Source organism: Rhinolophus sinicus, chromosome 3, assembly GCF_057876585.1.
Source record: "Rhinolophus sinicus isolate RSI-liver-muscle chromosome 3, RSI-T2T, whole genome shotgun sequence".
NCBI classification, from domain to species: domain Eukaryota; kingdom Metazoa; phylum Chordata; class Mammalia; order Chiroptera; family Rhinolophidae; genus Rhinolophus; species Rhinolophus sinicus.
In genome coordinates this window covers 154630509-154647351 of record NC_142503.1, presented here as the reverse complement: position 1 = coordinate 154647351, position 16843 = coordinate 154630509, and the positions used below count along the sequence as shown (strand labels likewise).

The 16843-nt window shown below is 41.3% G+C and overlaps 1 protein-coding gene across 9 annotated transcripts in view; it reads right to left on the bottom strand.

Moving 5' to 3' along the window:
• TLN2 (talin 2) overlaps positions 1–16843 on the bottom strand; it is a 410573-nt gene that overhangs the window by 15091 nt on the left and 378639 nt on the right. For all 9 annotated transcript variants that reach the window (XM_019755358.3, XM_074327637.2, XM_019755356.3 and 6 more), the window contains 2 exons: positions 5905–6010; positions 4930–5054 (listed from right to left, as the gene is read on the bottom strand). In XM_019755358.3, the coding sequence (XP_019610917.2) occupies positions 4930–5054; positions 5905–6010 (231 nt within the window). The remainder of the gene's footprint in view (positions 1–4929; positions 5055–5904; positions 6011–16843) is intronic.

The following is a 16843-nucleotide window of genomic DNA, read 5'->3' as shown; positions in this document are numbered from 1 at the left end:
TTAACTGAACTCAAAGCCCTAAACAATGTTCTCCAGCTGCGTGAAGGTGGCACTGATTTTGGCAGCATCTTGAAAACTGTCTGAAAGATCTCCTGCTGACACACTTTCATGGATCCCTTTTCAGTGGAGAAGGATTCCGGGGGTAGGTTCCATTTTTTAACTCCGGAAGCCAGGACTCCAACACTGCATTTCCCACCCATGTCATCACTTCTCTGCTGCTTCTGGTGTGACCTGTCACTAAGGTGCCTGTCACTGCAAGCAACTAGGGGATCGCTCCTAGATATAACCAAAGGAAGCCTTCCTGAGCCACCTGTTCAAACCACTGGCTCACCACCGCCGAGGGGTATTGCATACACACACACACTCAGGAGTGCCCTTTAAAAGAACACGTCTCTTCTCCTCCAGAAAGCTGAGCTATTGGCACAACAGTTCTTTTGAGAGAGATCAGAATGAACTCACACATACTTCACAGGTTCTTCTATGAGGAAGAGGTCAAAGTCAACCAGAGAAGGCAGATCTGTGCCAGAAAAAATATTTCATAATCCCAAACTTCCTGCTGCACCCAATTAGGCTATGGAATTACTTTCTGATTGTCGGCTTAGTCTAAATATTATCAACTTCTACTGACAAATTAACCTATAGCAGGAAATTCAACAGACAGAATACAGTCCACACTACATTATCTTTATTAGATATATTTAGTCCTAACCAAGCAAGGTTTATATAAAGCCTGGTGACTCATCATCCATACAGTTGGTATGGCGGGTTTGGTTTATACAGTTTGTTACTATAGGTGGAAAGGAAAATTACAAATGGTTGGTTGGTGCTTGAATTTTTGCTGAAAACTTGATGATGAAAATAACTAATTTCTAAACTGAAGGTGAGGATAAAAATGAACTAAAATTAAATATAAACCTAAATGTGTTTGGAGGTTATAATCCTGACCTTTATTTCATGTCACAAACATGGGGTTGGAACCTTCCATTTTTTTCCAATGAGCATATTCCTTAAGGATTCATCATTGCACCAAACTAAGCTGTACATAACATTTCAGGCTCTTCCGAAACATCGATAATTATGATTTGTTTCTATAATAAACAAAATAATCTAGCCATATTGATAACAGTTCTCAAATGCGACAAGAAGAACAGGAACATAACATCATGAAATGTAATGAGCACTCCGTCTTCTAAATCTACTTGTGATTTTAACATATTGTTTCCTGTTGCCTTATAAACTGTATTAGGAACCCCCGGAGACAGGGCAAGACCCTGTAGGAATATGTTTGATATATAGTTGGATTAAATAACAACCTAATATATCAAACATATCACACAGAGGCCTGCAGAAAAGGCATCCAGGTCTGACTGAGCTCGAGAATAGGCACGGTATTGCAGGCTACAGCTGCAGGGGGTGGTGTCACCACTGCAGCTCCTTCCCTGGCTGTGGCGCACAGTCTGCCTGCAAGTGTGGAATCGGCACCATTGGCGATATCGTGGGCACATGCGCCAGAGGTCGCCTCGCCGGCATTCTCGTTTTGCCTTTGTACCATCTTCCCAAGCAAACGGTGGATTCAACAGTGCCAACGTGTTCGTTACTCATGCCTGGGAAATTCCAGGCAAAAAAGAGGAGCTTAAATTTTAAGGGCCTGACGTGGGAATAAACCAGGAATCATCTTCATAAACAACAGACCATTCTGCTTTTAAAACAGGCAACCTGAGAATGTGGTGAGCAAAACAATGTAAACAAAAACATTGCCCGTCCCCAAAACTAATCCTCCAAGCAGTGTAAATGCTGCCAGCTGTGCAAAGAAAGCACATTTGCTCTCTGCTGAGGGCCCGGGAGAGGACTACGGATGTCATGGCAATTGCTTATTCACAGTATCCCGGGGATTTTTGTTTTGTTTTCTTTAGGTGATGGGAGGGGATGCAGAGAAGCAATCAACCTCAAAAGACTGGTTGATTTTGGTGTCAGAATGGGATTTTTTTTTTTTTTTTACACTGGGGAAATGAATTCCTTTATAAAGGCAAGAAAGATTTTATTTCATGTGGATATCACCACAAAGCACAAAAACTATGGTTTTGGTTGATGGTTTCTTCAAAAACAGTTATACAGATAATATAACCCATGTGGTAGGAGCCTCTGGTCATCGGGCAGAGAGAGACTTGCGATCATTCTAAGGCACCCTTCCTCATGTGAAGGTGGGAGCGACTAAAGTAGGTAGCCCCACGGAAGAGAGGCGAATCAGCAGTGTAACTATGACCTTAACTAAAGGGTTCCTGGGTTTTCCATAAAAACCCACACTGTAAACACCAAGGCTAGACAATCCAAGAGCACTGTAGGCAGTGTCCACTGGCCCACTTCAGCAGTCATCACTAATTTAAGGGCTGTTATTTTTAAAACGCTGACCCTCCCATCACCCCAATGCCACCATCAGTCTTGTATATTCCCCACCTGTCTCCTTCATACACAAGTTCTTTTTCTACAGAGTTGGAACCATATGAGTACATAATTCTGTATTTTTTTAAAATTTGACTTCACGGCATGCCTTGAGCATCTTCTATACACTACACAGTCTTATCAACCATCATTTTTTCATAGCTGCGTCCTTTTCCTTCAAGGAGACACTCAGGTCACAACTAACTTCTCACTAGTATAAACAAGGCTGAAAGGAACAAGCCCCTTGCACACACAGAACTTTCTTCCTCTCTGGATTTCCTTCTCAGGACAGATTCCCAGAGGCGGGATTGGAGGTTCAAAGGGTACAGGCAAACTACAAACGTCCCCTGTGGGGCTGCACTGCCCTCTCTGACACTAGGTAGGCCGAGAGGACAGGTTTGGATTGGAACTGCCATCCAGAGCCCCCCACACTGCTCAGTCATGGCCATCTGCTGCTGGCCTGGTAACCTGCCTCTGATTCTGCACCGATAGAGCAGGAATGGTAACAGTTCTCACTCGTGGCCTTATTGCAAGGACCAGATGAGTTAATCCATGTAAAGCACCTAGAAGATTGCCTGGCACATGCTTGGCACCCCACCAATGTAAGCGTTTAGATTTTCCTTTCCTTTCTTTTTTTTTTTTCTTTTTCTTTTTGCTAAGGCTATCAGCTCATGGGCCTATGGAATAATTTTTATTTCAGGCATTTTGCTAGGAGGTAGTAGATAAAAGTCCCAGAATCTTATTTTCAGTGATGGTGATACAATTGCTGCTTACTCAGTCTTATTGTATGTCAGGAACTGTGTTCTCAAATTATCTCATTGGTTATAACAGCAATCCTATGGGGTAGGAACTCTAATAACTTTGTTTTTTCAGATTATGAAGTAACAAATGGCCTGCAGAGGGAAACCCGGATTCAGAGACAGACAAAAACTCAGAGGGACCTGGCAAAGGACAAAGGGAACAGAGTTGGAACAAGAGCTCTTAGACCATGGTGACGTGCTAATGTTAAATTAGCACCAGGCTAATTCTCAAGGAGAATGAATGAACTAACATGACTTCAGCATTAGCAGACAGAAGCTTTCCCAAGAGAGGCCACTTGTGATATATCATATAAGGAAAAGGAAAAACAAATTAAGCATGAAGCCTCTAAATCTTAGTCAATGGTTGCTGCTTGCCTTTTCAGTCAAAAGTACATTTTCCATTCACAAAAGAGAAACAAAGACATAACCAGAAAATGGAGTTGCCTCTATACCCACACTTAGCTCTTCAGTTTGTAAAGAAAAACTCAGACAATCTCAGACAAGGCAAGACCCTCAGGTTAGAGGCCAGTAAAGAGAACCCTGATAAACCCAAAAATCAGATGCCAAAACTTTAAAATTACACCTTGATGAGAAATTTTAAAAAATGCCTTTACCAAGTGTAGAGCGACTAGTAAGAGATTGGTTCCAAGAATTCCACAGTTTAAAGTCTATTCCCAAGCTTAATCGAGTCACTATACGTGACTCATGTCTGTTTTACACACAACCTTGGCCCATGTGCTACTTTTGAGCTATTTGGTGTATTCCAGGGCTCAAATGCCATCGTTTGGTCTTAGAAACAAAGTAGAATTTTAGGCATACTGCACCAACTGGAGGATGCAACTTTTTTTTTGAGGGGAAGAGCCAGATTTTACTTCCTAATGTATTTAGGTCCTTGGAAGGGAGGTGAGGTTATAGGTCTCAGAGGGACTTGCTTGAATAGAAAGAAAAAGAGGCCTCCTCTGATTCTACTATCTTCCCATTGAAGACAGCCACGCGGGGCAGGGTGGGGTTACAGCTTCTTAACAGGGTTGGGCTTTGACCCTGGCCAGCACTGGTTCACCATCCTTTTTACTTAATAATTGTCCTCCCTAGTTCCCAACCTTAAAGTACCTTCTTTCTTTTAAATGGCTGTTTATCTTAACATATACTCATGATCTTAAGTTGTAAACATTTATCCAGATGACAAATATAGATGGAGGAAACACATCATTCAACCACAGTCTCCAGCATATACCGAAGAAGCCACTTATTGGGCACACTTTTGAGACTCACATTGCCCTCTTTTGATTTTCTAAGACGGAGAGCCCAGCATTGCTATTTCTCTGTAAAAAGCATTATGGAAACCAGAAAGTTGGAGTGACAATCTGACATTCAGTGACAGAGACTTTCTTTAGGAAGCACCCAACGCCTGCTTTCTATAGTATAATGGAACGCAAGCAAGACGGTAAATGCCCAGGTTCTCTCTCTGCATTCCCACAGGTATTTTTTCTGGGAGGTTAACCTGCTAGGCCCACCCACTGGGTTTTGCCCGTACCCTGGACAGAGGTGCTGGGTGGGCAGAGTAGGTTTACAGTGGCTAGTCTAACCGCCGGGAAGGGCACAAGCTCCCTGCAGCACGCCCAGCACATTTTGCAGCCCTGCACCGGAAAACCTACTGACATCACACAAGCAGCCACATGTGGACACTCACTTTTGGTTTTGCTCTTGGCTTCAGTTGCTCCAACTTCTTAGCAGCAGCCTCGATGGACGCCGCGGCCCCCAGCAGTTCTGTTTCTGCAATGACGGTGGGGTCTTCTGGGTCCACCCACTCCGTTCCTAAAATGAGTCCAAACAGGGTCATTCTTGGTGGCCGCAGACCTCAGAGCACCCACTTAATGACAAACAGTATCCAGGTGCGCGTGCAGAGTGGCTCCACGAGCCTACGAGCTACCCGGTCCTCAGGGCTCACCCGCCGACTCTCACAGAGATCAGCTGGGTACAGAGGGACCCCAGTGTGAGTCTGGTTTTCTAAGTCGGTGTGTGTGCAGCCCTACACACAGGAGCCATCATCGATGATCGGGGACCACGGCCAGCTGGAACATTTATCACTCTGATGTCCAACTTAGGGCATGTGACTATGAGCAAGGATCCACAGGAAGAGCCTCGGGACCCTGCCGAGCACACAAAGGTGACCTGGCTCTCCTCCTGGGAACCTGAGGAACAGCTACTCACCTCAATTCCAACCAAGGGAAACTGGTGCGAAAACTTTTCCCTGGTGAGTTGACTGCTGCTATGGAACCATGAAGGCATGTGCCAACAATGTACCCAGACAGCACCATTTACCCATTTGAATGAGAATAAATATTCCCATGAATGAAAACACAGATAAATATACATGGTGAGACCTTTAAAAGAGAAGTGAGCGGTGCTGGATGGATTATGCCATTTAAGTAGAAGTCCTTAATATAAAGACTGAAGAAAAGACTTGCTTCAGGAGGATATTCCTTTTAAAATCTAATTCTATTCCCATTTGCTTAAAAAAAAAAATGTATGTCACTGTATTTCTTCTGACTGACTATGACAAGAAAGGGCCTGTGCAGGCTGCACATTTTCTCTGCTCAGCTCGCTGTACCAGCGCTGCCTCTGAGTAGTACTCCACAAGAGAACACGAAAGGACCCGGCCTACCTTTCATGGCTTCCGCTGCCTGGATGAGCTCAGTCACTGCACCGGCGACTCGCTTCGAGAGAGCAGCCAGCTGGTGCTTGAGTTCCGGGGTTGGTTTCTGAAGAATCTACGGGGGAAGAACAAGCCAAATACATAAGGAAGATGGCAACCATTGTGAAAGGAAACACACTCTTACTGGTGAACACAGAGTTGGATATCCTTGTTTTACGGTGCAACTGTGGCACCAAGGGACTTCGGAATCTTGGGGAAAACATGGAAGACTCAGTGGTCTTCAGTTTCCTCATGTGAGAAATGAGAAGTTGGGAGCCATGGGTTTCTCTAAGGTCCTTTCTTACATATTTCCCTAAGATCATATGAAACACAAAATCCTTATTTGTCTTTATTTGTACATAAAACAAATATAATACATACATACATACAAACATACATGAAAGTTACCCAGAGTTACCTGAAAACACTGAGAGAACATGAAAGCCCAAGGTCAGCTGGTGCTCGTGACAAAACAAATGTGGGACTAGAAGAAATGTATGACTCAGGTCGGGTCTTGCAGACAAAATCTCCAAGAGAGCAACAACCAACTGATCAGGAGGGTTGTTCCTGAAAGAACAATCCATTTCGAGGGTTTTGACTGCAAGCTCTCCTGGGAGAAGTTGTGAAGAATTTCCCTCTTTTGAACTAGTTCAAAAGCTTATGTAAATGGGTTTTCCTTTTTGTTTTTTTATGATGTTACAAAAAGATATTGGAACTCCACCCCTCAATACAACTTAAAAAACATCCCAGCTGATTTCTTCTCAAATGCATTAAAGAACAGGACTAAGAAATTCGATGAGAACTCCTTTCCATCCTGTACCTCAGATTTACATTCTGACTTACACCATCTTGTTTCTAATTTCAAAATTCTTCTTCCAATATTCTTTTCTGCATCTCTTCCCCATAGTTCACAGTGATAATCTTCAGGTTTAGAAATGTTAGAACATTCTGGAGGAAAACACAATTGCTGTCTCCCTCTAGACAATTTTGAAGTCTCTGAGCCTGGCATGGGAATTAGACAGACCTGTGTTCAAACCTGGCTTCGTCTGCTACTGGTTTGGCACTGAGCAGATGACTGAACCTCTCAGAACTTGTTTTCTCATCTCTAAAACTGGGGTAATGCCTACCCCTCTGGGTGGCCATAAAGGTCAAATAGAATAACACATGGGAAGTATCGTGCACAATGTCTGGAATACAGTAAGCATTCATTGAACGCTAATTCCCTTCATGCTGTCCCATCCCCTTTTACCTAGCAAGGTATCATACTCATTCTCAGGAGTCTGGGAAAGGTGGCTTTTGGATGCCGGCCTAACCCCTTCATACCATAACTATAAGAGAAACTTGGTAAAAAGTCTGGGGTTGGGGGAGTTATTGGGGTTATACTTTGACCAGCCCCAGATATACTTGTACGTAGAAGACATTATGTTATATACTCAAACTGATTACGCCAAGATTTTTTAGCATCACTTTGCATGCCTCTATCCTATCCTCCTTCTTCTTATAATCTTTAAATTTTTATATTTGCTATTGTACTGTGATTTCAGCACCTCATTCTCTCAGCCTAGGACTGACATATATCACTACGCAGATATTAAGAACTCAGCACAGACCTGTGAAGGAGTGAACAAATGAATGAATGAGTGAAAAACAGACCAACACACTATTGGAACAATTCCTAACATATTGGCGTCCTAGATCAGTTCCAAAACAATACTAGAAACATGGAGAGGTGGAGGGAAGGGTTAAATGCCGTTTACTTTCTAACACAGGTGATTCTCATACGCAGTCAAAGTTGTGAACCATTTATTTCTACTAGGGCACCTTTAATTCAAGATAAATTTTTCAACAAATGGTGCTAAAACAATTGGATGGCCACATGTAAGAAAATAAACTTTGACTCATTCCCTATATTATACACGTAAATTAACTATAAATGGAGTATAAACCTAAATATAACAATACGATACAGAAGAAAACACAGGAAAACAATCTTAGTAATCTTGGATTTGGTAAAGATTTTTTTTTTTGGTAAAGATTTTTAAGCAGAGAACAAAAAGCAAAAATTATGCTTTAAAACTTAAAAGAGCATAAACTTTTTAAATTTCATGCTTTAGAACTTTAAAAACATTATGCTAAGTGAAAGAGGCCAATCACAAAAGAAAAACACCCCACATATTGTATGATTCCATTTATAGGAAAAGTCCCTAACAGGCAAATCTACAGAAGCAGAAAGTAGATTACTGTTTGCTTAGGGCTGGGAGTGGGGGTGAGGGTAATGACTACTCATGGGCATTAGGTTTCTTCGGGGGTGATGAAAATGTTCTAAAATTAGATTATGGTGATAATTGCACAACTCTGTAAATATACTAAAAACCAATGAATTGCACACCGTAAACAGGTGAATTTTATCATGCAAATTACATTTACTTAAGGCTGTTGAAAAGGACTCAATCTCGCATGCAAATGAAAGACTAATAGGAAGCTGATAAAGAGTTACAGAATATGTCACCCCAAAATATGCCTCTTTGACATAGGAATTATTTTGAGAAACAGCAGACACAAGAAATGCTCTGAAAATTGAGTAAAATTTACCCCTTTGAAGGGAAATTTACACTTATAAAAAAAAAATTCTCCATTTGTAAGAGTGTCTCCCCCTCTGTACCGAGAAGAGAAGGTTGACTCTAAATCCCAAGAAAATCTTATCAAAGGAGAAGGCACTGACTTGAAATCTGAATAATAAACCTTACCCTTGTACACCGCATTTTTCCTAGCGACTTCTCATAACTGATTTTCCCCCAACCTTTCTTTTCTTTAGCTGAAGATGGTATTTAAACTGGAGCCATCCTGGAGAGTTACTCATTTTTTCTTGAGTATCTTCCATGTATCCATGAGGTACACATGTTAATAAACTTCTGTTTTTCTCTTGTTCATCTTTTATTAAAGGGAGTTTCAGGCTAGAACTCAGAAGGGTAGAGGGAAAATTATATTTCCTCCCCTACACTAGGATGTAATTCTGAAAATAGTTTGAGGTCCTTTGCAAACAGACACATTCAGTTCATCCTAAATGTTTAATATTTGAGATAAGATATATTTTGGTTTTATTTTTATATTTATCCGAGTTCCAGCCACACATCATTTTCCCCTTTGTTTTCTCAACTCTCTGTAGTGTAATCATTTCATTCTTTTTTATAATACACAGTTGTCTTCAAGGCATTGTTATGGAAATGAAGACAAGCCACACCCTGAGAGAAACCATTTTCAGAAAATATATCTGACCAAGAACTCATGTCTAGAAAATATAAAGAACTCTAAAAGTTCAATAGCAAAAAGACAAGCAACCCAATAAAAAATGGGCACAAGACCTGAACAGATACTTCATAAACAAACAAACAAAAAAGAAGGCAAAAACAAAACAAAAACCTCAGCAATATAAATTAAAACCACAATGAGATATCTTTACATACCCATTAGAATGGCTAGAATGAAAAAGATTGACCATTCCAAGTGTTGCCAGGATGTGGAGCAATTGGAACTCTCCTATACTGCTGGTGGAAATGTAAAAATAGTACAACCATTTTTAAAAAGTTTGGTAGTTTCCTAAAAAGTAAAAAACAAAACAAAAAAACACAAAAACAAAAAAACCTAACCTATGATATGAATATTCCACTTCTAGGTATTTATCCAAGAGAAATGAACATGTGAACATGAAAAGGCACAAAGATCTGTACGTGGTTAAGAAAAAGAAACAACAAAAAGAAACAACAGGCCCAAGGTGAAGTCGCTTGGTCCTGGGACAGAAAAGAGACTTAACTGCAGCTTTAGCCCCTCCCAGGAATATGACCTTAAACTGATCAGTCTGGAATTTCCTGATAAACTCCTTCGGCCTTCTCCCAAAGAAAGTTGCCCTTGCCTGAAACACTCCTTCCTTTCCTTTGCTAATAACGTTCTTGTCCTGCCCAGTTTGTGCCTATAGAAACCTTGCATTCTGTACAACTTTTCAAAGCTCCCTTCTGTTTGCTAGATGAAATTCATGAATTGTCCAATAAAGCCAATTAGATCTTCAAATTTAGTCAGTTGAATTTTTGTTCTTTAACAACATAGAATGTTCTCAGCAGCTTTATTTGTAATAAACTGGACCTAGAAATAACCCAAATGTGAATCGACAGGTGAATAAACAAATTATGGCATATCCACATGAGGAAATACTACTTAGCAATTAAGGCAACAGATTATTGACACACACAACAACATGGAAGGAATGGAAAATTCTCATGCTGAATGAAAGGAGCCAGATAAAAAGGAGCACGTGCTCTGTGATTCCATTTATATAAAAATCTAGAAAATGCAAACAAATCTATAATAACAAACAGCAGATCAATAGTTGCCTGGAAATTTTGAGGAACAGTGGATATAGCCATTATTTTGATTGTGGTGCTGCTTTCACAGATATATCATATGTCAATACTCAAATTGTGCACTTTAAATATATGTTGACTGCATATTAGTTATACCTCAATAAAGCAGGGGGAAAAAAGTAAGGGTGTGGTGGGGAGACCCACATCACCAAAGTGGAGTGGTGATGGAGAAAGAGAAACACTTCTGTATGTACTACGGCCCTCTCAAAAGGGTACCCTATTTAGATAAGGCAGGCAGAAAGGAGATCTGTTTTCATTCTGCTATTCAGTCAATGCGATTTCTAATAGCGGGCCACAGACGGAACCAAATTAAAGTTCTGCTCGTGGAAGCAGGGGTCATTTTAACCCTGTCAAAGATCTCACATTGGGGTTTTCCAGTAATATGGGGCTGTGACTGCTGCAGAGGCAAAGTGCCTGCCTCTTGACCCAGAATACAAATTTTCTACGATAAACCAGAAAATGCAGGAGGCCAACACTGCTCCAGTGGCCAGATCTAAAGCTTCACAGAAGCAGCTCCCAGAGCAGTTAGGAGATGGCTCTGCTCCAACTAGGTCTCATTATTTGTTGATTGCTAAGTGGATTCTCCAAAGAAAAGAATCCCCCAAGCAGAGATTCTCAGTTTGGAGCCTCAATTCCAAAAGGATCCAGCAGAGTGTTTGGGTCTGGGAATGCTCTTCACAGTTTAAAGGACATTTTTGTGCTGATGCTTCTTTGATGAGGGTAGGGGGAGGCAGGAAATGTTTTCAGCTCAAGAGGGCCCAAGACCCACAAAAGATTAAGAATGCTAAAATCATGATAGTCATTTGCACCTAGATAGGGAAAAAAAAAGAATGGGATTGGTAAGGGATACAAAATTCATTACTGTTTATGTATTTCTTTAAAGAATAAAGATCTGAACCAAATGGAACAAAATGTTAATTAACAAAATTAGTTTAATTATAGATGACGGGCACACGGATATTGATATGATTTTCTGCATTTTAAAGCCTTTTCTAAAGTAAAAAATATACAAATCAGCCAAAAATGCTTAGGAATCTCAGACTCTAAGATATTTGAACTGAACAAGGCTAAAGCAGCATAATTTCCCCCACATTTTCACGTGCCTAAATTTAAGAAAAGCAGCCCACCAAAGATCCTTGAACCTCCTCATACCACCTGAAAAGTTGACCTTGATTTACGAGTATTTCTGTAAACTGCTAGATACTTTCTCCAAATCTTAATTTCTACTTTTCTTTTTCCCCTGTTGTAAAAATTGGACAACTATCTGATCTTCCTTTAGCCTTCAGGAGTCTTACTAATTCTCTTTGATCTATTATATGAAGAACTCAACTTGTCACTTGATCCAGGAGGGCTCCTCATAAGCTCTATTACAGTTTTGATTGAGGTGGATTTTCTTTTCAGAATGGTGATACTGCGATCATTTCATTATACATGGTCTCCCCATATAGACCAGAGAATGAGGAGGGCAGGATGGGGTATGTGTGTGTGTGTGTGGTGTGTGGGTGTGTCAAAATCTCTAGTTTTTAATTGCTTTTTTATTCATCACCCTCAAATAGCCAATCTAATCTTAGTATTCTTTTCTTCTACTGTAAAGATAATTTCAACACAAATCTGTATGTCTTCTCTAATTGGCAATGTGGCTTTCATTTTCTGGTTCTGTCTAAGTTCCTTCAGGAATGAACACTAGTTTCCCAGTTTGTACATCTCCGTTTTCCTCCTTTCTTCTTGGGTCTCCACCGTCACTGGCCTTCGCAGCCTTGTGGCTCAGGGGCCTCAGTGTGGAACAATCTTCCTTGCTCACAGCCTCATTTTAGCCCACGTTTCTTCAGTTTGCTTTGGAGAAGGCATTATGGCTAATAATGTGAAATGTGAACTTAATTTTAGCATGCCCAAGAAAACTACAAATGTCCACAGTTTAGGTGACAGAACACTGTCACAGCGGCTCTACAAATTTTGGGTAGGAACTTGTATTTTCCTATGTTTATGGTAATTCCCTGGACCTGGAGGCTTTCTTCCTATATTTTTATTAGAACACAGCCTTCAAAGCGTATGTCTAGCTTTCTAAAGAGACAAAAATAAATACCCGAAAAGCAAATACACAATACGATTTTCATTCACATTTCCTCGGAGGTCAGAAGCATCAGCACTTGCCACCATGAAGAGGCAAAAACATCCTTGCAAAAGATGAGACAATTTTTTAATGTTTCCTAAAAAGTTTAACGCCACTTAGCTTTTCTTCCTATGAATGATTTCATTTTAGCACCAACTACATTCACACCATAAACCTCAGAACAGCCATGGAGAAACATTTCTATTTCTACCATAATTACAGGTTACAATGACCGTAACTGTATAGAAAGATGAGAAGAAACTCATGGGGCAGGCTTTTAACAGACACATCAACCACCCTAGTTTGCAACAGGTAAGGAGTAAGAGCCCTGTTTCTCTGGTAAATACAAGGAAGAATTTATGAGAGGAAATAAATTCACTGACTAACAGGTCTGGCCTGGGGTCATAGGCTCCGATAATAACTCAATTCTTCAAAACAACTGCCAGATCTTTATCAGCTTGTGCTCGTGTTGTAAGACCTGGTGAAGCCCAAACATGGATATAGGAAGCAAAGGGACAAAACTTGAGGATAATATCCAAGATGTCATCCAGAAAGCCCAGAAAGAGCTTGCCAAACAGCAAATGAACATTACAAACGATTCCTTGAGTCTTACCCGCTCATACCGACTGGCTTATTATTCAAACATGCAAACAAAAGAAAGATGAATCTGTGGCAGACTTTAGTGTCTGCTTGGAAGCCCTCTTCCTATGGCTCTCCTGGTGCCATACGATAAATAGGGTCAGTCAACCCCCTCTGGTCGCCCTTTTGGTAAATGCATTATCCCCTGAGATTAGCAGATTGGTAAACAGCAGAAAATGGCATGGGAGGCCACAGGCCTGGACGAACTGGTGACTATAGCTGAGCATTCTGAAAGGATCCTGGAGCAAGATCGGAAACAAAACTCCACCAAGCTATTAGCTTTACAGCTATAACAGCTCCAAAATAACACCTGGGTCTCCTGAATTGCACCCCTCTAGGGGTCTGTTATAAAACACTGGCCCAGAAATTGATGTCTCAGTTGTAATCCACTGGGACACTGGGGAAAAAAGATTGTCCTCAAAGGCCCTATGCAAACTTCCAACACAGCTCAAATGCACCCATATCGACCTCCCAGGAGGCCCCCATACAGTTGACAGGACTCTGAGGGGTTCTCTGGTAAGCTACTATCAGGACAGCAGGTCCTCAAAGAACATCGTTTTGTCATAACCTTCATGAGAACAAAATCGATGCCCAGCCGGGGCCACTGTCTGTGGAGTTTGCACGGTCTGTGTGGGTTTCCTCTGGGGACTGGGGACTCTGGTTTCCTCCAACATCCCAGAGGTGTGCACGTGAGGTGACTGGCGTGTCTACATTGTCCCAGTCTGAGCAAGTGTGGGTGTGGGTGACCCTGCAATGCAGGGACGTCCTGTCTAGGGTGGGGTTCCCACATTGTACCCTGAGCTGTTGGGGATAGGCTTTGGCCACCTGTGACCATGAACTTGAATAAACAGGTTGGAAGTGAATTATCTTACTTGTTTTTATCAATCTTTCTCAAATGTATGTATAGCTTACATTTATTTCAATGTTTAATATTAGAAGTATTTGGGGTCTTTATTTAGAAGTTTGGTAATGTTTTTGTGACCAGAAATGTGCAGTAGGAATTTAACTCTGACTTATATCACTTAGTCTATGGGAGAATTGGTTTCTTTACAATTCCTTTCACTTAAAGTTGCAGTTTCCAAGAATCTATTGACGATATTAAGTGAGGACTTACTGTATTTTCGTTAAACAGCCAAAGGGAAACGAAAACTACTGGAGCTATGCTTTCTACTTTAAACCCCACCCTTATTGGACAACAAAATCATCAGAATAAAAAGGAAGTTTCCATCATGGGGGTATCTAATACAGTTCGGAGAGAATTTTTATCTCAACCAGTACAAATGACTCTGGGACCTTTTATTGAAAAACATTCCTTTTTGCTACGTGATATAGCCCTAGTCAATCTATTAGTAGGTGCATCTCCTTTCTAAATGAAAAGGGCTAACACATTTTGTTTCGAATGGAGACCTCCCTTTAGAATTTCCTGACTAACCCAGACCTGATCTTTTATGTTCTTTGGAGTCTATCTTTGACACAGAAGAGGAAGAATTTATGCAAAGGTCTCCTAATTTCATCAAAGTGCCCGAAAATATGGCAGTTACTTTTAAAACTGACATCGGGACAATAAAAAGGGTGCAGAACCTACAAAGATTCAGATAGATATAACCAAACCTTTCCCTAAGTTACCTCAATATCCATTAAAGCCTGAGGCCTCACCTGCATAGCAAAAGACCTAATTGCCAGGGGCTAACCATTTTCTGTACTAGGCCCTGTAACATACTGATCTTATAATGGACAGTGATGGTGATTTGTTCAGGATTTGAGTTATTGGTAAGTTGGTTATTCCTTGTTCCCCAGTTGTTCCACACCCGAACACTGTCTTGTGACAAGTTCCACCAGACTCAAAATGGTTCACTGTTGTAGACCCTTTTCAGCCCTTTTCAGCACCGTGAGGACCCCAACAGCCTATCTATTGGACTTATAGAACAAATGGCAATATACCTGGACAGTCATGCCTCAAGGGTTGAAAGTCCCCTTCGTATTTCTCCCAAGTATTTCACCAAGATTTAAACACCCTCCAGTTCTGGAGAAACTGACCCTTTTACAATATGTAGATGACCTCCTGCTGTGCTCAGTTACCAAAGAGGGGTCCACACACGGTTCTATTTATTTGCAACAACAATTAGCTGAAAAAAACACAAAGTCTCTAAGGAAAATTATAATGATCTTTAGACACTATTCATTACCTAGGTCATGATCTAAGCCCTGAAGGAATTCAGCTATCTCCAAAAAGAATTAAGCTGAGCCAGGAATCTCCTAGACCCACAACCTCTCTCTAACCTCCAGAAAATACTGCTTTCCACAACCTCCAGCCATCAAGGCACCCACTTCACTGGGTGTACCATATGAACCTTGATGAAAACCTTGCAAACCTCTTAGAATTACCATTGTCCCTATCACCCTCAATTATCAGTAAGGTCTAGAGAATTAATGGGATCCTCAAACTAAAAAACTTGCTGGCCCACCTTTGGGAAACATAAGGCAACTCTACTTAAGTTTGTCACGGGTGGACCAGTGTCTATTGGTATATAACCTTCTGCTGATCCCTTGTTATCTCATGCTAGTACCCCCAGCTACTGTAGGTCTTTAATGTCTTATGCTCAAGCCTATTGTCAACAAGTTAAAGAAGCTTCCCTGGATCCCAATTCAAAGGATCCTACTGGTTACAGTTTGCAGCCTTGTGACTGGATATTCTGGAAGCATCATCAGAGGTAGACAGCCCTCGAGCCCTGTTGGAAGGGACCTAACCAGTACTCCTGACCACTGACACTGCTGCAAAACCAGAAGGCACTGAGCTTTGGATACACATCTCACAGTCAAAGAAGGTTCCACCTGACACCTGGTCCTGTACAGACACTGGAGACCTATGAATCAAACCGACGAGGAAGAGAAATAGCTGACATCAATGCAGATTACTACCACCTAATACACCAGACCAAGACTTCACACTTAACCAAACACAAAATCTTTTCTTCTTGTTCCTTTACTTTGATATTGGCCTGGAAAGATAATGCCATCACCCAGGTTATCCAGGACATTGCTAAGAGGGGGTGAGTAGCCTTTCAGAGTAGGGGTTTGCCATCAAACACTCTGATCTGTCCATCTTAGTGAAAGTGGTTTATGCCCCACAGGATTTTTGTCTGTGGTGGTTACCATTCGCCTAGATTGCTGGTGAATAACGGGGCAATACCTCTTTGGTTTATCTACCTGTGTCTCTAACTGTTCACAAACTGAGATACCTCATTGGTCAACTCCCATGAATTGACATTGTCGAGGTAGAAAGGACCTACCAGAAGGTTTTTCATGATTCAAAATTTACTTCCTTTGGCAGGTCCCCAATTCCTTGGTGAAGAATAAATATAAACGAGGCTCTGATCAGGAACCTCCTCCTAAGCTCTAGAAAATATTACAGTATCCACTGTTAAAGCGATAGCTGCCCAACAAAAATCCTAAAATTCTCTGCCAAAGTTGTTCTTGACAACAATGACCCTTGATTACCTTTCAGCTGAGCAAGGAGGTGTCTGTGCTGTGGCCACCACTACCTACTGCACCCGGATGGACACTTCAGGGGAAGCTACAACTCAGTCACATTAAGATCACTGAGCAAGCCACTTGGCTCCAATAGGTGACTCTCTCAACAGCGTCCTTGAATGATTTTGATTTTGATTGGTTTGGGACAATGGCTCCAAAGTGCACTCTAAGCGTTGGAAATTATCCTGTTAATAGTTATCATAATAATCTCCCG